Source organism: Pelecanus crispus, chromosome 4, assembly GCF_030463565.1.
Source record: "Pelecanus crispus isolate bPelCri1 chromosome 4, bPelCri1.pri, whole genome shotgun sequence".
NCBI lineage: Eukaryota > Metazoa > Chordata > Aves > Pelecaniformes > Pelecanidae > Pelecanus > Pelecanus crispus.
Window position 1 is genome coordinate 75,600,966 of NC_134646.1, and position 26,192 is coordinate 75,627,157.

A 26,192-nucleotide genomic window follows, 5' to 3' on the forward strand; every position below is an offset into this window, starting at 1 on the left:
GTGGGTTTTTTTAAGCTGGAGGAATGCAGTGTAAGTAATGTGATAAAAATGAGGACAGCTTCAGAGTGAAAACATATAATGCTGAAATACAAAGATTATTAAATAGTGTCAAGAAAAAATTCCATGGAAAAATGCAATGAAAAGTTACTGTATTAAACATGGAGATTAAATCCAGCAGCAATTAGCATATCAAACAGATATGGATCTTCCTGTAAATGAAGAGCACAATGCCTCTAATTATAGCTCATGAATATAGCTGGACCAAGGATCAAACATCTCACAGGCATAAACTGAGGTTTCAACCTTTGTCTCCATTCTGATAGGTCTTGAAAATAAATGTTATTATACATGGGGGTTTTTTTTAAGAGAAAGTGGAGGAAGAGAACTTCACGTGTAGTAGTGATCAGGACAGATAAGTGAGATATGGGATAAAACCTTGACCTTAATTGGGCAGAACAGAAGTTTAAATATATATCTCTCATCCTACCTGAGAGCTCAGTCCCAGGAGAGCGGGAAGAGGATGATCTTTCTACCTAGGAAAGCTAAAGATAGAAAACCTTGATGACCTTCTTGCTTGAAAATCTTAACAAAACAGACGCAATCCTGCCAACAGCTTTGGTTTAGCAGATTGGTACTTTCTAGTGGTCACGGAATCACAGAATGGTTGAGGTTGGAAGGGACCTCTGGCGGTCACCTGGTCCAAGCCCCCTGCTCAAGCAGGGCCACCTAGAGCCAGATGCCCAGGACCATGTCCAGACAGCTTTTGACTGTCTCCAAAGATGGAGACTCCACAACCTTCCTGGGCAACCTGAGCCAGTGTTCACACTCTCACAATAAAAAAGCGTTTCGTGTTATTCAGAGGGAACCTCCTGTGTTTCAGTTTGTGCCTGTTGCCTCTTGTCCTGTCACTGGGCACCATGGAAAAGATCTGGCTCCATCTTCTTTGCACCCTCCCTTCAGGTATTTATAGACATTGATAAGGTTCCCCGAGCCTTCTCTCCAGGCTAAACAGTGCCAGCTTTCTCAGCCTTTCTTCATAGGAGAGATGCTCCAGCCCCTTCATCACCTTAGTGGCCCTTTGTTGGACTCTTTCCAGTATCTCCATGTCTCTCTTGTACTGGGGAGCTCAGAACTGGACACAGCACTCCAGGTGTGGCCTCACCAGTCCTGACTGGAAGGGAAGGATCACTTCCCTTGACCTACTGGCAATGCTTTGTCTAATGCAGCCCAGGGTATCATTTGCTGCCTTTACAGCAAGGGCACATTGTTGGCTCATGTTCAGCTTGGTGCCCATCAGGACCCCCAGGTCTCCACCTGAATCTATAATCACCACTAGTATCTTCACAATAGTTTCTCTCCTAACCAAGATAGTGTGAAAAAGGGTGTTGCTTCTCATTTATGTCAAAACCACTTTCTTCTGCTCTGGGAAGTTAAAGAGGCGTAAAGCGATTACTTGTACCTTGAGCTCAAAGCCCACCCTCTTCATGCTGCCAGAGTGATGCAAAGAGAACTTGTTGAAAATGTAACTTAAGTCCACTACTTAAATTGCATGCTGATAATGGACCACTACTACATAGAGTTAGTTATAGTAATTTTAAGAGCCAGAGTGGTTTAAAAGTTATTCTTGCTAAACCCTTTTCTTTTTGATCTCTTCCTGCAAGAAGAGCAGCAGTTGTCAGCCAAATAGTTGTGCCCTGTCAGAGCTCTGACCTTACACACACTCTGTTCTCGGGGGATTATTTAATTATTTTTACCCTGTTTTAACTCTTGCCATTCAAAATGCTGTGAAGCATCTCCCCCACCGACACACCAGTCCTGGAAGACTACCATGCAGTTTGCTTCATCTTCCCTGCTGGGACCACTGAAGTTATGACAATCTTCTCCAGTACTACAGGTGAGAGACAAAAGCACCTTTGATGAGATTTTTTTTCCAAAACACTGACCCTACTGATTATGACCTGTTTGCACAGCAGATAGGGGAAAAAAATCCATCGGGAATGGTTGCTTTTTGTCCTTGGAGGATATGAGGCATTATTTTGGGTTGAAATGATTCCAGGATCTGCTGTATAGTCCATTTTCTTCTTATGGCATAGCTGGGAAGGCACTGAATAGGGAAAGGTTAGGAAGACTAACCCTTGCTTTGCAGATGTGGTTTCTCTTTTTTTGATGCAAGCATGATTTTTTCCAAGTCACAACAGGATACCAATGGAAATTGGGTCCCTAAATGCCTTTGTAATTCAAAGTGAAACTGTAAGTGAAAGTTAATGTGTTCCATGCTTAGATATGCATGTGTCTGAAAATTTCCCTCACCACCCATTCTAATATAAATGTGTGAAGGGAAAATTGAGGATGTTACATATTTAGAGTTCAGTAAAGCACTTGGCACTGATTTTCATGAAATCTTACTGCTAAATTAATTCAGATTGGCTTGGATAGCAGCATACTCATGTGGGCTGAAAACTGCCTGACAGATTGTAAACATGTGGCAGTGATAAAGAGTCCTCCTTCTACAGTGTTAAAGATATGTGTCTAGTGGCATATACCGTAGGGACTGCAACTAATCAAATCTCATATTATATTCAGAGTACAAACTTCTTCAATATTAGCTGAAAAGAGAGACACAAATCTGGAAGGACTGAAGTATATATAGCTTTGCAGAGGTTTATTAATCTTTTTGAGGTCTAGAGATCAAAAGTCCTGAAAAGAGTAGAAAAACAGGGCTAAGATATTAGACATAAGATTAATTTGGATGAGAAAAAAAAAAACTCAACCCAAAAAAACCCAACCAAAAACAGACCCAAAGAACCTAACAATAAAAAATGCAATAAAAGGCAAAAGACTGGAAAAATTTAATGATTTATTGACAATAATCAAGAAGTGCATTATACAAAACCTTTGCAATATGATATAGGAACAAAATAAGCTAGTGACTTCAGAGGGTGTATACAAAGTCATGATGTAATGGACTAATTTTGTTGTGATGTTAGCTATTAACTGTGCTGATCAGAATTATTTCACTACTATTGCTTGAAATTATCTTCTTTGTCCTATGGAACATAAAAAACCAAATCGCTCTTCTGTTGTGTGGTAGAACAGCAATTTGTATAGTGAAGCTCTGACCCATGTCTTGGCATTGCAGAAATACAATGAGTAATACAGACGCCTTTTCTCTATAGCTCCGAGATGACTATATCCTTCCTAAAGACTGTATTCTTCATGTTGCCTGAAACACATCCAAGGAAATTCAGAGAAGTAAAACAAACAAACAAAAACCTGAACTGTGCTTGACAGCAAGGAAAGACTGAAACAGCCAAACCTGCAGAATTTTCTTAAAAATTAAGAGGTACTAGATGTTTTGCTCCGTGAAAATACTTAGAGCCATTTTATTCCATTACAGGCTCACTGAAATCCACTGGAAAAACCTAAGAGTAAAAATAAACATTTTTCATACTATTGAGAATTTCCTTAGCATTCAAAATTTGTGAGTATTTTGCAAACACAAAGACAAACACAATCCCTGGACTGAGGAGCATGTAAATTAAGAATCATTCTACAATTCTACAATCATTTCACTGTAGCTTTACCCTGACACAACCTTATGATATATCAGTTGTTTCCTAGGTCCCTCCCAAATACTAGATCTTCAGCTTGTGATAAATCTGAGTTCCTCTTCGATGAAAGAGGAGTTATTTACTAAAGAATAATATTGCATAAATAAATGGGTACCATTGATAATTGGTAACTGTATAGCATGATGACATAATAAATGATACTCTCTATATAATTTGCACTCCAATTAACCTTATTTCACCATGTGCAAAAATGTGTTACATCCGTATCTTGGGAGTTCTGTAGTAGCTACAAAGGCTGCAACCTTTTACCATCAAAAAATTGGGTTAAGAGCTGGCAGGTGATTATGTACTCACAGGTGTTTTAATGTAAGCTTTTACTGATAGGTGTTGGGGGATGCTTCTGCTTCCCATTTAAAAGAGGAGAAAAGGTAGGTTTGATCTCTAAAAATGTGAAGTCTTTCATGCTCTGCTTCCATTGACACAAAGGGAATAGACCAAGTGGTTTCAAACCCAAGGTAATGAGAAATGCTATGACCTTTTGAGTGTCTTGATCTATTATAGCCTTATTTGTTATCTTCTGACTGTTTGCTGCCCTGTCCTTCACTCAACTCTCAACCAGCTGGTTAGCAGAGAACAGCACCTACCTGTCCGTATTTGGGTACAGTTTCACAACAAACAGGCCCCCAATGTATTCAGCTTGACAAAATGGTTGTGCACCAGTTTTGAAACTGAACATTAATCTGAACAAAGCAAAAAAGAGTGTCTAGTTAGTCCACTAATTAATGCAACATAAGTTTATATAGCTACACTTCTACTCATTTTTTCAGATAGTGGACAATAAACACATGCATTGGCCAAATAACCAATTTGCTTTTAGCCTGGACTGGCAAGGCAGAGAGGTTTTCTTGTTAATCATCATCTATTAATGCTTAGCCAGCTGAAAAGAACCCTGAATATGACACCCCTTGCTTTCCAACACTAATGCTATAAATTGAGAATAATTAAAAGCAATCATTGATGAGAGAAATAGATGCTGGGATGCTGCAGTTTATTCTCAGTGTGGCCAAACATATACATTCCCAGGGGGGAAAAAAAGACTTAAAATCCTGATTTTTTTTTTTTTTCCCTGTTACTTGAATCATCCAAGGACAAAGCACAGAGCTAGCAAAAAAAAACCCCAAACCAAAAAAACAAAAACAAACCACTAGTATAAACCAAACTGCAGAAAGATAAATAAAATGCAAATAAGCAACTAAACCAAATAACCTTAAACTGGATCACATGGATGTTATTTTTCCCAGTTAACACAGACTCTTATTTTACATTCAACATTTTGATTATAAACCTTTTTAAAATTATTTTGTTTTCATGTTATTTTTTGCTACTTAAACTAGAGGAAAACACTATCAGTTTAACCAGAAAGGATGGTTTTGTCCTTGTCTGTAGACCCACTTGGAAAAGTAACGTACATGCTTAGTCACTCTAGTTTAATCTTACTGAGTGCCTTTGGGAACCAGGAAACTGAGGCTTCAGCAGGGCTGCTGGCCTAAGCACTGCTGGAAAGCTGCATGGCCAACTAAGCCTGGAATAAGAAAAGGGAATGGGTATGAGCCAATCCCTTGCCTGTTGGAGAGGGGTTAACACCGCCCTCAGATCTGTATATTGTTTTGCTGTTACCTGGAATCATCAGGGATTTCATGAGATTAAAATATGCAAAACTGGTTTTATACCACATTCAAGAAGGAACAGGAATAAAGCCTGCAGATCAGGAAGCCTCCCCATGCCTCCAGCAGCCACTGACTTTATCTTAAAAATACCAGACTTATAAAACAGCATACATTGTTTTATGAGGTTGCAACTCTTGTTTCTATTACAAGATTGCTCCTTATAGCCTGTAGAATCGTCCTGTACGTCATTTATATTCAAAAACATCATTTGGAGATTCTGAATGTAGAAATGGCCAGATTTCAATCATTACTTTCATAAAAGTCTTTTTTTTCCTCCAACAATGGAATAAGTCAGTTTTTATTTGTAAGCTAATTGTTATAAAAATCAATTTACATAAAAGGCAATTTTAAGTTGCAAAATACCATCAAATTATTACATTTCTTAGTGAATACCATGAGAAATTGGTTTTGGTCTGCGATATTTAATACTTTGATCAGGAACTTTGGAGATAACATAAGATCACTGATAAAAGCTTCAGCTCAAAAAGAGGATAGAGATAAGTAACAATGGAGAGGTCTATAACCTAGAGTGGTCCAGACCATTCAGCTAAATAAAAAGTACTATACAGTATATTCTTTAAAACAGCCAGCATAAAACCATACCTGTAGGGCTATTTAATTTAGTTTTTGTTGATAAGAAAGAGCCCTCTGAACTTGGGAAGAAAGTACTATAACAAGGATTTTCAGGTAACTTTGAAATCAACTGTATCTGCTGCCATAGCGTGATGTTTGATATCAGCCTTCAGCATATAACAGAGTATCCCCATAATCAGTGTGATGGGTATTACCTGTTGTGAGCATGTCTGTGCTTAATTGTGATTTCCACTGTGAGAGACACATGTTCAACTGGAGAGAGCTCAAATTAAGGGCTGAAAATTGGTGAACTTAGTCTTTTAGTTTACAGTAGCAGAATTTAGGTAACTGACTCTTTAATCTGGTGAAGAAATGTATAAGCAATCTCCTAGTTGAAGCTAAAGCTGAACACATGCAGTTCAGAAATGAGCCATACCTTTTTCAACTCTAAGAGCAATCAGCCAGGATGAATTTTAGTAGATCACCTGCAATACATTCCCTGCATAAGACTTTTTTTCTCATCAGGACTGAATTTTTATTTATGCTGTAGTCCAAACAAGATAATATCATAGCCATTTTTGACAGAAAGTCAGAATAAATTATCACAGCTGTTCCCTTTATTTGGTTTTATGACCTATAAATCCTCTTAATATACCTTGATTATTGATTTTCAACATTGGCTACTTAAAAAAAACAACACAACTTTCAAGGCAGTGCTGCATTTTAAGCTGTTATGCATAAAGCCATTTAAAGTTAGCAAACACCTTGTTTTCAGATACAATTATGCAATATAATTGGAAAGGAATAGCACATACATAATCTCAAAGAACATGGAGGATTTTATAAAATTAGGTTAACGAGCTGTTCCTTGCACATTTTTACTAGATATATCCATTCATAAACAATGAGAAATGCTGCTCATAAGTGTCCTGGTTACTGAGGCCAGCCATTGGTTATGTCGATATATTGTCATGGACAGTGATTATTCTTCTGCAGCAGAGCCTGTGCTCCATGTAGTTTAGTCCCAGTCCACCATGACTCGTGTTTGAGGTCCATCCCTGCCCGCCCTCCAAAGCAGTGCTCACAGGCTAATTACTGAGCTCCAGCAAGCAGGGTGCCACCTTCTCCTGCTCTGAGCACAAGCTGTCCCCACTGATCTGGCACATTTCTCACCCGCATGCTGCCTCCTTCCCATCACTGCCTTTGAATGGTCAGGCATATGACCAAAGATGACAATATCTCAAGCTCATAGAAGATGATTTGTAAGGAATTTGTGCATTTCACATGTTGCTTGAATAGCACAGAAGTCTAATTATTTGCTGCTTCTTTAAGGGTAATGTATAGGGGCCCATAGCAGAGTGGCACCTCATAGGCAGAGGTTACCCTTCTGTTAACCAGCAGTTTGGTTACTGGCTTCCGCAGGCTCAGACCCCTGTTTGGGTTAAAACAAAGCAGATTTTTTTATGCCAGATAACTCGGGCAGATTAGGGAGTTAAACCCAAGGTCTTCCTATCCCAGACATACACCTGAATTAGCCCACCTAGCAAGGGGGCTTTCCCAACTCCCACTTTTTTGTGGGGAACAAAGGCATTTTTCAGATGTCTTTTCCTTTTGTTTTTAAGTTGCTGTGTCAAAAGTACCAGCAGCTAGGCCTGTATTGGAGTGGCAGGGAGAGCTCACAGCAGCTCTAGACACCAGTTGCCCAGAACTGCTCTGTGTATGGCAACAGAGCAGTGTATTTTTACTTGCTCATTGCATGAAGCTAGATGATGGGTACAAAGCTCTGCTTAGCTGTTTCCAAGACTACTGCTATGTTAATGAAAACAATTATCCAGGAAAGAGACAAAACCCTAAATGACCTTAAAGGCACAAAAAATGAACATAATTATCAAAAATAATAATTCAGAATTCAGAATAAATTAATAATGGTAACACACTTCCAAAGAAATTGTAGAGGTTACAAAACTCAAGGGACCTCATCAGCATAAGGAGGAAAAAATGTTGTTCTGAGAATAATTGATTTGCACTGGGCTCCTAAGTGAAGGTCAGACAGAGCACAGGGTAAGTTTTCTGGTACTTTTGAGTGGCTGTGCCTAGCCAGGCACAACAGAGAGCTTCAGCTGTAGATAATCTCCCAGAGCCCTTGCAAAGAGAAGGAGCAGGTGGCATTTCTTCTTTCGCTACCTATGAAAGACGTACAGGCCCACCATCCTCCCTCAGGACTAAGGTTTGAAGAAGCAACATGCAAAAATACTATGTGGGAAACAAGCAAGAGTCCAGTCCAAGGGTTACTCAAGTCCCTGCGAGCACAGACATGGAGAGGGCAGGGCAAGATTATTCCACTGTAGTGTACTGAGGAAGAGAGCCCTTCCTCTGGTCTAGGAGGGCAAAGCTAGGTGAGGGGAATGGCTTTAGAGGGCCATCATCCCCAGCCTGTGCTTAATTTCCCCATTCCTGTGCATTTCTGAAGATCTTTTCAACTTCAGCAGCATTGTTTGTGGTGGGGTTCCTAGCAGAACTGGGGACCAACTTGTCCCATGTTCTCCAGATGAAAGCCCATCCCAGGTAACGGTGAGAGTGAGACTCATGGAGGGATGTGATATTCTTCATTTCTATGCGTCTGGCGGGAGACTGAGTCTCTCTTCCTGCATAGTTGGAGGGGATGATTTGGGGCTACATGTTATTATTGTTCCTAAGCAACATCACTTACTGTGGGAACCCCTGCTATGCTAGTGCACAGAGTTTGCATTATATAGTGTCAATTTTGTCCCGGCAGTTCCTTGATTTTCTTTCTTTACCCTAATCAAAGGGTTTTTTTTTTTTTGGTGTTGGTGGGGTTTTTTTAATACACTCAGTGAAACATACAGTGAAAGGTGCGTGATAATAGAGACTCCAAGATAGCTGTGCATGCACAATAACCTGTGTTCACATTTAAATGTCTTAGCCCCAGAGAGTGTTTTTCTGAAAGCAGCATTGTACAGGCCTATTTATTACCTGCCAATTCCATTTCTTAGAGTGAAGTTGCTTCTGAGCCAGAGTTTTTTCTGCAAGAACATGTTCCTGCAGATGAATGCGGGGGTGGGTGGATGGGTGGGTAGGCAGGGGAAAGGGATGGGTGTGATGGGAGGACAGTACCTAGATATTACAGATTTGCTGTAGAAAATATCTTGCTATTTATTCCTCTAAGCAGATGGTGCCAGTTGATTACCTTCACCAATAGAAGCCGTACCTGTTAGTGGGGGTGTGAAGAAACCTCTCTGCAGTGATAGCTTAGGGAAAGGCAAACTATTGCTTAAGGTATTCAAGTGAGACCCTGCCACAGAAAGATGAATGCAAGAAGGTTAAAAGGCTGGGGCAGGGGAAGCAGGGTCAACTCCATACAACACAGGGCTGTTGCCCTGAATTATGGGGATGGGACTGCTGCATGTCCCTAAGGAGATAAGTTATGTCCATCCCTTAGGAGGGGATTTGCAGAGCTGAGAGGCACTGTGCCATAATGCCAGAGCAATTTTGCCCTGCTGTGGCTGCTCTGGCCATGTCTGAGTTCAACCCATGGTGACTCGTCCATCCCACAAGTCCAGCCCTTTCTGTTCCCTTGATTCAGCATCTGTTTAAACTGCTCCTGAGCACACATCTTAGGAAAGAGCTCTCGGCTGTGTGCAGGCACTCCTTCCTCTACAGCCATCCAAAGGGTTTTGCGCATCTCTGTCCCTGAGCAGCTCAGCAGTGATCTCTGTCAGATCAGCCCTTCCACTGCACAAGGTGGGATTAATTTTTTTCTTGATGTGCTTGCTGAGAGTGCTCTGTATAATTAATAACTATAACCAAAATGGCCCCCATTGTAGAAGCTTCATACTGTTTCTGCAGCTTTATATTTGATTGCTTTCATTTCCACTGTGTTAGTTTTCCCACTAGCTGTAACGGACTTATCTGGGGTTAGCACTGACTCAAGGAAAGCAGAATTAAACCATCTGTGTAAGATGGGGGGAGTGGGGGGTGGGTTTTGAGCAAGTAAGGCAGGAAAAGGAGAATTTCTACAGTACAGCAGAAGAACACATGCTGGTTTTTTTCATATGTTGGCTCCTGGAACTTCACTGCAACAGTAAATAAATTGCCTCAGCAGTTTCTGAAAAATGCCATTTAATGTTTGCTGGCCCCTGGGAGTGCTAAACATTGTCACATTTGTTGAAAATGCCAGTAAAAGACTCCTGGGAATTTCATCCACATGCCTGCAGCTTTGATAAGTTTTATAACAAGCCAGTGTAGTACAGCACTGCTAGTATGAACCACTGTGTTTGTGAGGCACTGTGGAAAAATGGCAAGAAAAATGCACTTTAATCTTTATTCCTGTCAGGTTAAAATCTATCGATACACCAAAGCCTTAAGAAGTGAAAAAATAGATGAAAATGGAAGGAGGCTACATGTGCTATGACATTGGGATTCAATAGGAATCCACTCACCATTTTATTTTTTCTCAAGACTGCAGAAAAATTGTACCTTTGTAAAATGAAAAGTCCTGGTTATGGCCCAAGTCCTGAATAGTCCATTAAATCAGGAGTAACTCTGTTGTAGAACTAGTCTGAGGAAAGGACTGGCATAGTCCAGGTATTTTGAAGAACTTGATGCTGAGTTATGGAAGACAGAGATTCAAGCTCTTGTGCCATTTTCTCAAGGGAATAGTATTCCTCCATTAATATTTCAGACCTGCATTATAGCTGTAAAGCTGTTGGGTGTAAAAGCTAGTTAATGTTTGTTTATCTCCTGACACAAACTTTGCAGAAATCAATATATTTTGCAGCTCAGTGGAACAGCATATTTTTGCATTCACATTTTGCATTGTACTCTAGGAAAATCTGGTCAGCTTTATTCTAAAGCTGAATCTTGCAATCTAGAATGCTGGTTCTACCTGCTTCCTTGTGTTGTGGAAGAGGAAGACAAAATGAATTGCTGGGAGAAAGAGAAAGCATTGATGCATATCCACACATATCCATTTTCAGAATTGTATCTCTGCTGAAACTGTTTTGAATTCTGTGAATATTTTACTGTTTTCCTTTCATCCTTTAGTATCTATGCACTTCCATTTCCATTAAGAAACATCAACAATAGAATCATGGAATCATTTAGGTTGGAAAAGACCCTTAAGGTCAAGTCCAACTGTAAACCTAGCACTGCCAAGTCCACCACTAAACCATGTCCCTGAGGGCCACATCTACACGTCTTTTAAATACCTCCAGGGATGGGGACTCAACCACTTCCCTGGACTGCCTGTTCCAGTGCTTGATTAACCCTTTCAGTGAAGAAATTTTTCCTAATATCCAATCTAATCCTCCCCTGGCACAACTTGAGGCCATTCCCTCTCGTCTTATTGCTTGTTACTTGGGAAAAGACACCAACACCTGACTCGCTATGACCTCCTTTCAGGTAGCTGTAGAGAGCGACAAGGTCTCCCCTGAGCCTCCTTTTCCCCAGACTAAAGAGCCCCAATTCCCTCAGCCTTTCCTCATAAGACTTCTGCTCCAGACCCTTCACCAGCTTCGCTGCCCTTCTTTGGATGCGCTCCAGCACCTCAATATCTTTCTTGTAGTGAGGGGCCCAAAATAAAACAGACTATTCAAGGTGTGGTCTCACCAGTTATTTTTGTGGTATTTTTACCTGTTTCTTCAAAACTCGGGTCCATCCTCCAAAATCAAATATTTTCTGCTTTAATTATTTTGAGATCAATTTTTGTAGACTGTAGAAATACATTTAGTTTGCATAAACACAAACATGAGCAGAAAGATTTTTGCAAGTGTATAGTTTTAATACAACTGCAAGATTATCAGGAGCAGCTGAGGGAACTGGGATTGTTTAGCCTGGAGAAGAGGAGGTCGAGGGGAGACCTTATTTTTCTCTACAACTACCTGAAAGGAGGTTGTAGTGAGGTGGGTGTTGGGCTCTTCTCCCAAGTAGTTAGCGATAGGACAAGAGGAAATGGGCTCAAGCTGCACCAGGGGAGGTTTAGGTTGGATATTAGGAAAAATTTCTTCACAGAAAGGGTAGCCAAGCATTGGAACAGGCTGCCCAGAGAGGTGGTGGAGTCACCATCCCTGGCGGTGTTCAAAAAACGGGTAGATGTGGCACTCTGGGACATGTTTTAGTGGGCATGGTGTTGTTGGATTGATGGTTGGACTGATGATCTTAGAGGTCCTTTCCAACCTTAATGATTCCTGGTTTTTACTTTCATTAAAAAATAATCCAGCCATGAAGCCAGGAAACATGAAATTATTACTCTACCCTTAACTGGTTTAGTGGTGGACTTGGTAGTGTTAATGGTTGGACTGGATGATCTCAGAGGTCTTTTCCAACCTAAATGATTCTAAGATTCTACGATTATCTGTTAAACTATGAGATTCTTCATTACAATATATAAGCAATTTTGAAGCAATTTCAGTTGGCAAACCTGCTGCATGGTTGAATTTCATATTTCTTTTGCTTTTCTCCCTTCCCAGGTAGTTATGATAAATATGCATGCTTTTTACTGGTCCAATTTTTCCCTGCAAAGTAGGGTCTACAGGAGGAATGTGTAGACCTTTCAGTTTGGCTTTATTCCATTTTAGGAAGATCTTTATGACAAAGCTATTCCACAGGTGGTAAATATGCCCACTGGAATTCTGCCATGGGAACAGTGTTGCAGAATTGTATTAGACTGATGAGTCAGGCCTCACATCTTTTCTGAAAAGACTAACAGCATGTCAGTTATTACGTTGCTACTATCTACTTGCTTACTTGTCTTATTGTTCCAGAAAGAATAAAAGCTGTGTTAGTCTAGCAGGTAAGGACGCCCTGCTTGCTCAAAGACCCTATAGTTCAAATCATAATAAAGCAGGACTCTGAAAAGAAAGAGGGAATAAAAAAGAACAAGGGAATAAAAAAAAAAAAAAGTTGCTGCTGAGTCTTGATGGACTGAAGGACTCTAGTTTCACTAAAGCTTCATTAACTAAAATTAATGAGATAATAATAACATACCTGCTGCCATTGTGGTGGTGTGAAGATATTTCCATGTGCTTGTTGGAAACTATGAGTAGCAGAGCAGTTTACAGAGCATATTGAAAAATCTCATGAGTATTAATTCTTGCTCACTTTTGAAATTGGTCCCTTTTTAGCAAGTGACCTAGAAGTGAAAAGCTTTGTTCTTAACATCAGTTCTGTGAGTCATTCCATTTGCCCCCATATTGGTTAATATAACTTAATTTCCCTCTCTTACCTATCATAAGAGAACCTGGGGGAAAGGGTTGCTTTTCTCTGTAGTTGCAAATTATTTGATATAATTTGTTTGAGACCTCCTTTCATGATGCTTTCTTAAAGTTAGAACCAAATTAAATGTGTTCCTAGCCATTGCAGAATACATTGATTAGAGCTGAATTATGCTCAGTTGTGATCTACATTGAAATTTGCATGACACATCTCTCCTGGAGTGAAGCTAAAAGGGAATTTGAGTTGTCCTTTCCAATGAATACAGTCCATTAACCATTAAATCCAATAAGTTGTGGTCAATATTTAGAACAGATGAATATGTGGATTTAATGAATGATGCAGCTATTAAAATAAAAGTCTCAAGTACTTACCTAATCTGTGCTGAATAGTCTATGTCTATTAAAGGGTAATTAATGACAAGCACCTCTTTTTTTTCCTTTTCTTATTTGTATTGCAGCAGTCTCCACAGTCCCCAGTTTCAATCAAGACAGCATCCTTGATTATGAAAGTAAATACTGTAAGATCTTGACTGGGAAAATATGTGTGTTTAGTATGACCGTTGTGAGCATTTGCAGTGATTTACATATGCCTGCTTATATGCAAAAAGGTAGCAGGAGTATATGTGTTTTCAGGGCCTAAGGTGGCAGATGCCTACTTTTGTAAACCCACAGTAGCAAGTTCAAGCCTTCTGGTCTCACGCGGGTGACCATTTTCAGCCTCCTAAGCTGTAAATGGGCATTTGAACATCAGACTGAAAGGTGGCTGTATGAAGTGTTATGCTTTGCTGCCTGTAAACGAGAAAGGGTCAGCAGAGGACCCACATCCCACAGGAAGTTATGCGTGTGCTTAACTTGTCACGTTGACAACAGTCTGCAGAAAACAGGGGGGGAATCTAGCAACGTCGTCCCTACCAGGTTCTTTGAGCCCAGGATATTGTTGCAGGGGACCATACAACTCACTGTACACGTGAAAAAGCAGGATCATCCTTTTCCTGGCTTTCTGTTCCTTGCCACTTTTTTTCTTGTCTTATTTTGATGTGTTCTTCCTCCATTCATTTTCAGAAACAATTCATTCTTCATTTGAAAAGGCTGTATGAGAGAAATTATGTATGTGTAGAAGAGAGAGAGGAAGAAAGAGACAGATGTTGCCTTCTGTCTGGATCCAACAGGAAATAGCTTCTCAAGTAGCTATCACAGTAAGAGAACAGCACATCTAGGTTGTCTCTGTGATGATATAAAATAGCATCTACCCCACCTGACATCACTACACAGACAGCCTCTAATCCCAGATGGCTAACATAAAAGCTCCATAACCTTGTGATACTATTAAATGAAAGGTAGGTCATAGATGGGTTCTGACTAGTAGGAACCTTAAGAATTGCTGCTGTGAGAGAGGGAGTAACTGCAGGACCTCTGCTCTGCATGAATACAGCCAGCTTCTCCCATGATGGCTCAGTTCTTCCCAACCCTCTGTGCAGTGTTTGGCTGTGCAATGTTGGTTCCCTGATGATAGAAATGCAACAACTGAACTCTGACAGAACTCGTATTGTCACGTTTTCACAGATTTTTTTTTTTTCTCAAATGCTCACACAGATACATACTGGGGTTTTATTTGTCAAGCATAAGCACTGTCATATGTATCTGCTCTTTTTTAAGTTTGGAAATGACAGCTTTCTGGTCAAAGAAAACATTCATTTTCTTTCCATCCTGAGGAATTATACAGTACTGGTTCTCTTCCAAATAACACATCTCATGTCTTGTTGCTTTGCTCTTTCCTTAAGACATACAACTTACTATAGCAAGCTTTTCAATTAGGGCCTGATCCAAAACTTATAACTGCTGTTGGAAAAAGAAACCCCCCAAAAACCCAAAAAACCTTTGCCTCCAGGCTCTTTCAAGCAGTTTTATGTGCAGTTATTCACACAGTCATGACACTTGCGTGACAAGGCTACATTGTAGGGACAATATATACAATACAGCATTTCCTTAGGATATTAGTAGTCATTTTGGATAGTAGGAAAGCTACCTTTTCTTCTCCTTTTTCTTCATGTCAGTTCTGGCGATCAACTGTAAAATGTGACAGTGATTAGACATGGCAGCTTTTTTCTGTACCAGTGTTTTGATGCACCAGAACTTAGTCTGTCTTTTTTTCTTTTATATTTCTTCTTTTTTTTTTTTTTTTTAATCTAAGACAAAGATTTATGGCATCTTTGAGAATTAGCCACGTGTGTGATCCACTTTCCTGACAGGTGCAGAGGGAGAATTTCTGGCCTCTTTCATGTCTGTCTTTTCAGCTTTTGCCACAATGTGATAACTGAAAGAACCGTTCCTACTGTCGCACTGTTGTGTTAACAGTGTAAATGGAAACTGGTAAGAGAGAGACTTTAGTTTTCCACAGAGTGTGCCAGCACCACTCTAATGTGGGCACTTGTTCAGCCAGCTGGGGCTTTAAAAATGTCAGTCCAAGTGGCCAAAGTGAAGCCTCTAACCATGCCTCATTGCTGGCCGATGGGGACAGCGTGAATTCCCAGAGGGCAAGCATAGCTCCTCTAGGTGCTATGAAATAAAAGGGGGGGGGGGGGGGAAAGGGCAAGTAATCCCTCAGACGGAGAGGGGGAAACCTTCCAAGGGGGCAGACGCTAGCTTTTCGACAGCTTCCAGGAATGCTGGATGCAACCGGTGCGCTCAGGATGCGCCTGACCACAGCGCAGGGTTTAAGCCACTAGCAACTCGTCGCCAGGTCTGATCCTTCCCGAGCTGCGCATTAGCGGAAAGTTGGGCTTCCCGTTGCTCCCGCCTGCGGCCCGGGAGCGGATCAGACCGACTCCGCGATCCCCGGCTGAGCCTCTGCCTCCCAGCCGCTCGTCTGCGCATGAGTCGCCGCGGGAGGCTCCGCGGCTGGAGTATTTCAGGGGCTGGGCACCGGGGGAAGATGCTCAGTGCCTGAAGGAGGCCGTGCGCCCGGCGGAGCGGGGAGCCGCGGCGAGGGCGCCGGCGCGGGGGGCACCGCGGCCCGCGGCCTGAAGCGGGGGCGGCGCGGCCGTCGGGGCAGCGCCCGCTTCAGCACCGCGGACAGCGCGCAGCGAGCACCGCGCCCCCGCCTCCGGCTCCCCGCTACCCCGGGCCCCCCGCTACCCCGCTACCCCCGGCTCCCCGCTACCCCCGGCTCCCCGTTACCCGGGCCCCCCGCTGCCCCCGGCCCCCCGCTGCCCCCGGCTCCCCGCTGCCCCTGCTCCCCGCTACCCCCGGCCCCCCGCTGCCTCCGCCCCCCCGCTACCCCCGGCCCCGCTGCCCCGGCTCCCCGCTGCTCCCGCCCTGCTCCCCGCTACCCCCGGCCCGGCTCCCCGGGCTCCGGGCCCCGCTACCCCCGGCCCCACTAGCCCCGGCTCCGGTCCCCGGCCGCCCCGCACCCTCTAGCTCCGGCTCCGGTCGCCGGGTGCCCCGGCGCCCCTACCCTCGGCTCCGGCCCCGCTCCTCCCGGCCCCCGCTCCCCCGCTGCCTGGCACGGCTATCGGGGAACCCCGGCCCCGCTCCCCGCCCCCCGCGGGGTCTCTCCCCTCTGCCCCGGCCGGCCGCCCGGCCCCGCTCCCCTCGCCCCTCTGCCGGCACCTTCGGCCCTGCTCCCCGCCCCCTGCTCCTCTCCCTACACCCCGCTGCCCCCGGCTCTGCTCCCCGCTCCCCCGGCCCCTGCCGCCGGCAACATGCGCGGGCGGCCGCGGGCGGCGGCAGGCGAGGCTGCGGTGCCGGCTCGGATGCCCCCTTCCTCCTGCCCTCGCCCGCTCCAGGCGACCCGCTGAGAGATGGACTTGGCAGGCGCGCTGCTGGCGTTGCTCCTCGCGCTGGTGCTGGTTGTCTCGCTGCTCTCCAACCTCCTGGTGCTGCTATGCTTCGTCTACAGTACGGAGATCCGCAAGCAGGTCGCCGGGGTTTTCCTGGCGAACTTATCCTTTTGCAACCTGCTCCTCACCGTCCTGAACATGCCTTTTACCCTGCTGGGGATCCTGAGGAACCAGCAACCCCTCGGGGACTGCGTCTGCCAAGCGGTGGGTTTCCTGGAAACTTTCCTGACTTCCAACACGATGCTGAGCATGGCAGCGCTCAGCATCGACAAATGGATTGCTGTGGTGTTCCCCTTAAGCTACACCAGCAAGATGCGGTATAAGGACGCTGTGATACTGATGGGCTACTCGTGGCTCCACTCCCTCACGTTCCCCTTGGTATCCTTGTTTTACTCGTGGGTAGATTACAGCAGCGTTTATGCCTCTTGCACCCTGCACCTGAAGGAAGAGACGGAGCGGAGGAGGTTTACAGTGTTCACCATTGTCTTTCACTCCACCAGTTTCATGTTGTCCCTGGTGATCTTGTGTTTCACCTATTTAAAGGTGTTGAAAGTTGCCCGGTTCCACTGCAAGCGGATAGACATTATTACCATGCAGACTCTGGTTTTGCTGGTGGATATCCACCCCAGGTAATGCGTGCGCGTTCGTATCCCCAGCCCCGGGGCACTTGCGGTAGGTAACCCGGGCGGAGAGGACGTCCTGCCCCCCCAGCACCCTTTTCCTCAGCTCCTGCCTGCCCCGGCCACATGGCGAACGCTTCTGCCTCTAGTTTCAGACGCTGCTTATAGTGCCAGAAGACGATGGCTTGTGCGTTTGTAGCCTGCTTTGTTTAAATGCTAGTCGCGCTCGCCGGGTGCTCCCACTTGCCTGAGCTCCCTTTAACAGGGAGCCGCTGCTTTGGTGAGTACCATCGTCCCCAGGCTCGGCGGGGCCGGGGCTGCGCTCCCCTCCCCCGGGGGCTGCCCCCCTTCTGGGGCCGGGGCTGCGCTCCCCTCCCCCGGGAGCTGCCCCCCTCCCGGGGCCGGGGCTGCCCTCCGCTCCCCGGGGGCTGCCCCCCTTCCAGGGCCGGGGCTGCCCTGCCCTCCCCCGGGGGGCTGCCCTGCCCTCCCCGGGGCAGGGGCTCTCGGGCCCGGAGCCAGTCCTTCCCCTCTCCCCTGGGCTCGTACCTCGCCTCCTCGCTTCTTGCCTTAACCCACCGACTGCTCTTTTCCCTTTGCAGTGTGAAGCAGCGCTGTCTTAACGAGCAGAAACGGAGGAGGCAGCGGGCTACCAAGAAAATCAGTATTTTTATAGGGTCGTTCGTGATCTGCTTTGGTCCTTACATTATCACCAGGTTGGTATCGCCTGTTGGGGTGGGGGACTTTCCGGGATCCCTATGCCCTCTGATGCGCAGGTGCCCGGGACGGGAGGGGGCCACAGTTAATTTTGGGATGCCAGAGCCTGACAGAGACCTGAGGGACAGAGCACACACACACTCACACTCACACACGCCGACCCTGCCCGCACGCCCTGCTGCTGGGTGAAGCCTCGGCACCCTCTGGCTCTCCTTTCCTCATTCCAGCCAGGTCTGGGCGCCTCTGCCAAGAGCAAGAGGCTTTTAGGACAAGTACCAGGAATTAATTACATGCCAGTGGGAGATGAAAGCAGTTTAAAAGCCTCATCACCCCTCTTTATTAGCACAACCCGAGTAATAGAGAGGAATGCAGACAGTTTTTCCTGATTAGCTCAGGTCTTTTGGGTTTTTTAAAGGCATAAGGCCAAACTTGTTGCTACTGGAAGCTGAGGTGACATAATTTAAATTTTTTCAGGCTGATAATTTGTCAGATAAGCTTTGTGTCTGGAAACATTAATGCCAGTAAATATAGTGCTAATGGTGCAGCATGGACTTGTGATGAGGCGTGAGAGTTATCCCCAGGAAAACCAATAATTAGACTTTTAAAATGTATAGGAAACACCATGCTCCTCAACTGGTCAGAATCATTGGCATCCACCCCGGTGGTTTGCACCTTTTTAAGTAGTCATGGATCATTCTCATTCCGTACTTGAATAGTCTTTATACAACATATGGTTATTATTTTTAAATCTTGCATAAATCAATGAGCTGGAAGCCAATGTAACTACTGAATTGCAACACCTCAGGGTTTAGCTTTTCATCTCTGAACTGACATGGGCTACATCTTTCACTAGTGATTTTTTAAAATATTTCCCACTTCACACTATGTTCAAGACTTGAAGAGAACTGACTTTTGCCAAGGAAGGTGCACTAGTCCGCAAAACCACCCTGGTGAGGGCTTCCTCAAGGCTGCTGCCAAGCTGCCAGGGTCTGCAGCCACATCAGCTTACAGAAATTGGTGCACTGGTATTACACAGTCACATATACATCTGCTACTTATGATCACTATCATTGCCCTTTTTTTACATGGGTAGGGAGACAGATTGAGGCCAGTGCATAAACCTGACAATGTTTTTAATCTTTAGGATGACATTTCTTTCAGTTCCCATTTATAAGTTGAAAGGGATTCCTGACTGATTGCTTGGATACCTGCATTTTTTTTTCTGCAGTTGAAAGGATTATTACAAATATTAACATTACATCACAGAGTTAAAAGGTTAGTTGATCACTGTTCAGTACATTGTGAGTCACTTTTGCCATAATCAGGATATAATTATATTGAGCAAAGTGGATTTTGCCATCTTCTTTCCATCTGAACATTACCAAGCTCAGCAAATTCCAGCATTGCCACATTTTTCAGAGTGGAGATATTTCTCATAAACTTCTAGAATAAAAGTGACTTCCATCTTCAGACCTTGCATTTGGCTAATGTGAGCTGGTGAATTTTCTGTGTGGCAAACTGGTATCTCGTGTCACTAGAGACAATACTGAGGGTTGGTTTATATCAATGTGTGTGTTAAGGTACAGCTTCTGTCTCAGTCACAAGGACAGAGGTGGTTCAGTGACAGCAAAATGGGAAGTATTTGGGGAGGATGTCCTTGAAGGCTCTTTGCCTCAAAGGCAAGACTGTGTCCAGGCAGCACTAGATGAATGGCGGTGGTGGTGGACTTGCTGCCATGCCCATTTCTTCATTCTTCCCTCATTCTGGTTTTTAGGGGGGTGGCACTGGAGCAGTCTCTATAGAGGCAATATGAGAGATCTCCTCCCCTGTTTTCTTGCTCTTCGGCCTGGTGACTCTGGTTGCATTGTGAGCTTAGTTTTTGCTCCTTATTTCAGAAATGTGAATGAGATTATCATCATTAGCAATATATTCGTCTGTTCACTAAGAGCTGACAATCACAATCTTTTTTGTAACAGCACTGAAAACAAGGAAATGATACTAAAATGCATTCAGATGGATATTTCTAAGGCTGACTTGATTTGGCCAGGCCCTTTATCTTATTAAAATCTGTGTAATTTTTCTTCTGTTGGCTTCAGTGCAATTATGTTTGGGCTCATAATACATTAAAGGGAATGCACAGTAATACATCTATTTCATGACTGAAAGATACCTTCCTCTTCTTATTTAGTGTCTTTATAAAAACATCAATAGTGTAAATATTAAATGTATATTTCTTGCATTAGGATGATATAATGATTAGGATGGGATAAACCTAAGCAACCATGCAGCAAGTGTCATTTATTGTACATTTATTTATTTCTCATATTTTGTGTCTGGTACATTTATATATTCCTCACATTTTGTGTCTTCCTATTCTCTCTGTTTTGAATTCACTGGAATTTTTTCCAAGCAGCTTCAGACAGAAGTCATCTGGTTTTTAAATGCACTTTCCATAGGAATGATTTCACTTTTACGCATACAAATGAGAAATTTTCCTGTCAGAGTTCAACCACTTGTTGCAATGTTCAGTCCTAGTGGTGGTAAGTCAGCTTTTCTATACGGAGGGATTGGAACAGCTTCAAAAGTCAACACCCTGCAAGTTGAGAGCTCTGCACTTTGGAAAGAGGCCAAAAGGTTCTTCAAGCCTTGAGAAAGCTTCTGATCTTACATCTTCAAACAGTGATGTTTGAGGGTACAGAAAAGGGCTATTTCACCTCATGGTACTTTTCTTCTGGAATGAATATAGCAAAATAGTATATTCTTGCTCCTGCAAAAGGTTTCACAAAAGATGTACGCATAATAAAAACTTCTCACCCTGTTCTTTGCACCCTCCTGGAGAGTTTGCCCACTGCAGATGAGCTGTATGCCAGACACTTGCTGGAATAGTCTAAAGGTTTGCTCTCACTTCTGTGGAAAAGTTGTTTAATTTAGTTGCAATTTCTGCACCTGTGATTAATACACCCACCTCAACTGAGGTGCCGAGGACACTAATCATCCGTGAAGCACAGACCAGGAGACACAGGTCTGGAGACAGCTGGCTGGTCATTTATAATGATGATAAAAGTGTTGTCTCCTTGTTTTCTTTGGCCAAACTAGTAGTCAGCCAAGTGCACACAGAAACTTTCACAGGTAAGTAGATGCAGTTCTGTTCTTTAGCATACTATGGGATTGCAGGTGTCACCAAATCTCTCCAAGATATTGCAGTGTTGTTCTTCATATTACAATGGTCAAACATGAATCCTCTTTGCTTATGTGGTAGTTCACAGCAGTGGTGTAATGCAGGTTCACTGTTCTGTTTCTGAGGGGGTGGACTCAGTTCTAGACCAGGTTTCTGGTGTCATCTGAGATGCTGCATAGTATCCAAAACCTTTACATAGGTTGGCAGATATGACACAGGATCTAGAGGAGACCCACGACTTCCAGGAGCAGCAGCCTGATGCCAAGGGGGTTATGCCCAAATGTCTCAAGTGTCACTGGACAGCTGTACTTAGGCACCTGAGTTGAGTGAGCCTGGATGCCCCAAGTCACATATCTGTCTCAAGCTTGCCATGGGAGAGGGGTAGTCACTGAGATTTTGACCACTTACCAGCACAACTCTCTAAATTCAGAAAGTGAGCAACAAACTGCAGCACTTTCTTATCTCTGATGTATGGGAGCATTAACATTGAAAACACACTTTCTCTCTCTTTCCATAGAGGGAATGATTGTTGTCTCCCAGTGGCCTTGCTAGGAAAGTTCCCTTTGCCTTTATTGAATCCAAGGAGTAAGTACTTACAGGGCCCTTCTCCTGCAGGGACCGTGTACTGTAAGAAAATAAGTGTTACTTTAATGTTTCATGAAGCATGAGTTCAGCACTGGGCTCAGTGTGAATATAACACTCAAGTGTTTCCATTTCTCTTTAATGTTTAACAGGTTGATAGAGCTTCTCCCTTTTGTTACCATAAATTACTACTGGGGAATTATAAGCAAGTGCCTCACCTACAGTAAGGCTGCATCAGATCCATTTGTTTACTCACTTTTACGTCAACAGTACAAAAAAGTTCTGATCAACATCGTCAATAGAATACTTAAGAGGGACCTGTATCCATCATCAGGGTACAACAGCTCTCTCGACACTGAAAATGATTACTGCTTGCACAGAACAAACTAACAACATGAAAAACATTCCCCTTTGAGTGAGACAGGTGTTTGCTGCTGCTGGAAAGCTGCCTTTTCCCTCTCATGCTGACAGTGGTGACAGTGTCTCCAGAGTGTGAAAGCTGCATTAATGCGATGCATTTCATTGTGGACTTTCATGAAAGGCTCTTCCCTGGTCTTCAGCCAAGTACAATATATGGCAAAGCCTTGTCCCTGAGTGAACGGAGCAGGCTTGAGGAGCTCAAGACAGCCTTTGGAGGCTTTAGAGAAGCTTAGAGAGCTTTTAATGTTGCATTTCTGAAGACCTGGTATGTTTTGGAGCATCCCACATCCGACATGATATTCCAGCGTCTTCTGGGACCACAGAAATCCCCAGGTTGGAAGGAGAGGTTCAGAGTCCGCCGTGCTGCGCATGTAACTTGGCAGTCCTGGATCTGCTCTGTTAGTTTCTAACATTACAAACAAGTCTTTCAATTGATTGATCTATTGTATTGGTGCCTCAAGTGAGTCATATGGGTCAGCACTTTGAATCTGAGATTGTTATTATTATTATTTATTACTAGGCATCATGATTGTAACATAGCCTTTAGGAAGTGGCACATATATTTGATATGCCAGTATTCTATCAAGCATAACCAAAGTCCACATATCTGAGTTACTAATATTTAGCACTTCAGTGGTATGTGATTACAATAATTGCAGCAACAGTAACAAAGACATATATGGAATTTAGTTAAATAGCACTGTAGTTCCATCACTGAGCTAGTAGTCCTATTCAAACAAGCTTTTATTCAGAAAAAAAATCAGCTAGACAGTAGAAGTGACAGATACCACTGTGTTTAAGATATATTACTTCAGAAGCTATCTGTTTTCAAAGAACAGGTTAAAATATGTTAATTCTTTTTAAGAGATACATAAAGTGTAAAATATTTCATGCATTGGCTATATTTGGTAGGTTGTAATAATATTGTACAATCTTTTCTTTTATAATGATCAGTTAATCTGGTGATTTTAACTGATACCAAGAGATGTCTGAGAGATATTATAACAGACCTGCTGCCAAATGCCCAGAAACACAAAGCTGCTTTATTATTATATGTATTTTTCTCTTTTATTTATTTTTAAATCTAAACAGGCTTTGGGAAAATGTGGGAATTATTTTTGAACAATATTCCTTTGGTTATATAGGATATGAATCAAAATATTCTATGGCATTCAATAAGCTCCTATTTTCTAATTGAGTACATAAGGGGAAAATTAAAGCAATTCTAAAATATATTTTAAGAAAAAAAAGGAAGAAGACAGTAAAGAACACTTATTTTTTATGTAACAATGGACTTGACCCTATTAAACATTGAGAAGACTATTCCTGGTCAAATTAAGCATATAAGCATGTGATTAGGCACAAATATAATTTCCTTTGAAGTTAATGGCTCTGTTCCCATGCTGAAAATTAAGTACATGCTTAGCTGTTTTGTAAAATCAGTGTTGAGCAGTCAGCACATCTAGAGGGTTTTTCCTACCATCCACCATGATGAAGGAGAGCGTCTTATTGCAATCCCATTGAAGTCAAGGAAAGGTGATGCTGCGTAACAAATACTATGTTCTCTTATCTCCTGCTTTTAATCTCTGAGGCCATTCTGATGCTTATTTTTTTGCCATGCAAGTACCTTAGGCCTCTGTGTTTTGCATCTATGGTTCTGCCTGTGTTTAAACTGAATGTACTATAATGGTTTTGTCTTCTTAGTAAAGTATTTGTACTCTCTCCAATTTTGTGTAAATACAGTATTTCAGAAAAAAAAAATGTTGTCTATGGAATCTTTCCAGTTTTACTATCTTCCTTTCTGCCTCCACACACCTCCCCACTCTGCCACCTGATGCTTCAGTCTTTCATTTCAGCGGAAACACAAGGACCAGATATCTCTGTGGGGGGTGGGAGGGATGCTAAATTTTCAGTTATTTTTCAGTCGGTTTTGTGCCAATAAGTTTTGATAGACTACAGGGTTTATTTGTGAATAAACATGAGTTTAATGATACCTACAGTTGTTAGCTTACCTTTGGTTTCCTAAAAAAAATGGTGCTTACTTTAAGAAATGAATACGTTACATAGAGTTAAGTGTATTAAATTGTCACCTCCAAGACATACAAATGAAGTAAGTCTTTACTTTGATTTTTCTATGTTAGTATCAAGAAAATAGTAGAGGAGAAAAAAAAAACTTTAAAGCTCTTAGAGTAATAAAATTCTAAAGCTATTAAAATATAAGCCACATTTTAAAGGTGTAAAACAGGACATAGTTAAACTGCTACATCTGCTATTAAGTTAATTAATGAAGCTTATTCATGCCAGTTGAGGGTGTAGTCATGCACACACTTTACTATACCACTCAACCTCACAAAGCATTGAACAGTTCCCGAGGTGCTTACCTCTAGATGGGGGAAAAAACCCAAAACAAACAAACAAACAACAAAAAAAAACTTTGAGCCTGTACTGGGTATTCCAGAAAATCTTTTAGATTTAATTTCCACAGAGAATTAGGAAGCTAAGTCTACAGTATGCTCCAGATGTAAAGATACCAGAAACTAAGGAAGGGTCAGGAGAGTTGTAGTCCTCTCAATCTTTATCATAGAATCATAGAACCATAGAATACTTTGGGTTGGAAGGGACCTTTAGAGGTCATCCAGCCCAACCCCCTGCAACGAGCAGGGACAGCTTTAACCAGATCAGGGTGCTCAGAGCCCCGTCCAACCTGGCCTGGAATGTTTCCAGGGATGGGGCCTCCACTACCTCTCTGGGAAACCTGTGCCAGTGCTTCACCACCCTCAATGTAAAAAATTTCTTCCTTATAGCCAGTCTAAATCTATTCTTCTTTAGTTTAAAACCATTACTCGTTGTCCTGTCACAACAGGCCTTGCTAAAAAGATTGCCCCCATCCTTCCTGTTAGGCCCCCTTTAGGTATTGAAAGGCCACAATAAGGTCTCCTCACAGCCTTCTCTTCTCCAGGCTGAACAACCCCAACTCTCTCGGCCTGGCCTCATAGGAGAGGTGCTCCAGCCCTCAGATCATTTTTGTGGCCCTCCTCTGGACCCGCTCCAACAGGTCCCTGTCCTTCTTGTGCTGAGGGCCCCAGAGCTGGACGCAGCACTGCAGGTGGGGTCTCACCAGAGCAGAGCAGAGGGGCAGAATCACCTCCCTCGACCTGCTGGCCATGCTTCTCTTGATGCAGCCCAGGATACGGTTGGCTTTCTGGGCTGCAGGCGCACATTGCCGGCTCATGTCCAGCTTTTCATCTACCAGTACCCCCAAGTCCTTCTCCGCAGGGCTGCTCTCAATCCCTTCATCCCCCAGCCTGTATTGATATCGGGGGTTGCCCCATTTGCAATGAAGTACCTTGTTCAGCATTACCAGAAGACATCTTCCTCTGCTCAGTATGCACAGCCAGTTCTGCACGTAAATTTTTCTTTCTCCCTTCTTCTCTCCACCCACTCCCCACCAGAGAAGGGCTTGCTCTACTTCTTTAACCAAGTAGGAAGTGTTTAGTAAGAGGTCTCAGTTTCATTCTCTCATCTTCCTGATGTAGGCAAAACTCCTGTTAGCTTGGTGCTTCATTCAACTGGGTTATTCATTCTGGGTTATTTGGGGATAGGAGTAGGGGGAAACCACACTTTGCCCCTGTTTTTTTGGGACGCTCCAAAAAATATCAAAGGATTTAGAGCTATACTGGAGGTGAGAACATATATTTTACATGATTGGCGCATTCACCAGAGGTGGCAAGGTTG

The 26,192-nt window shown here is 43.3% G+C and overlaps 1 protein-coding gene across 1 annotated transcript; it reads left to right on the top strand.

The window, feature by feature from the left end:
• Positions 1-16,904: 16,904 nt before the first annotated feature.
• Positions 16,905-22,427, top strand: GPR78 (G protein-coupled receptor 78). The gene is made up of 3 exons (XM_075709741.1): positions 16,905-17,572; positions 18,163-18,276; positions 22,190-22,427. Exons 1-3 carry the CDS (start codon positions 16,905-16,907, stop codon positions 22,425-22,427), a joined length of 1,020 nt encoding a protein of 339 aa, XP_075565856.1.
• The last annotated feature ends 3,765 nt before the right edge of the window (positions 22,428-26,192 follow it).

Coding starts and splice junctions, on each gene's coding strand:
- GPR78 (XM_075709741.1), top strand. CDS start 16,905: ATGGACTTGGCAGGCGCGCTGCTGGCGTTGCTCCTCGCGCTGGTGCTG. Junction 17,573..18,162: donor CTGGTGGATATCCACCCCAG/GTAATGCGTGCG, acceptor TTCCCTTTGCAG/TGTGAAGCAGCGCTGTCTTA. Junction 18,277..22,189: donor GGTCCTTACATTATCACCAG/GTTGGTATCGCC, acceptor AATGTTTAACAG/GTTGATAGAGCTTCTCCCTT.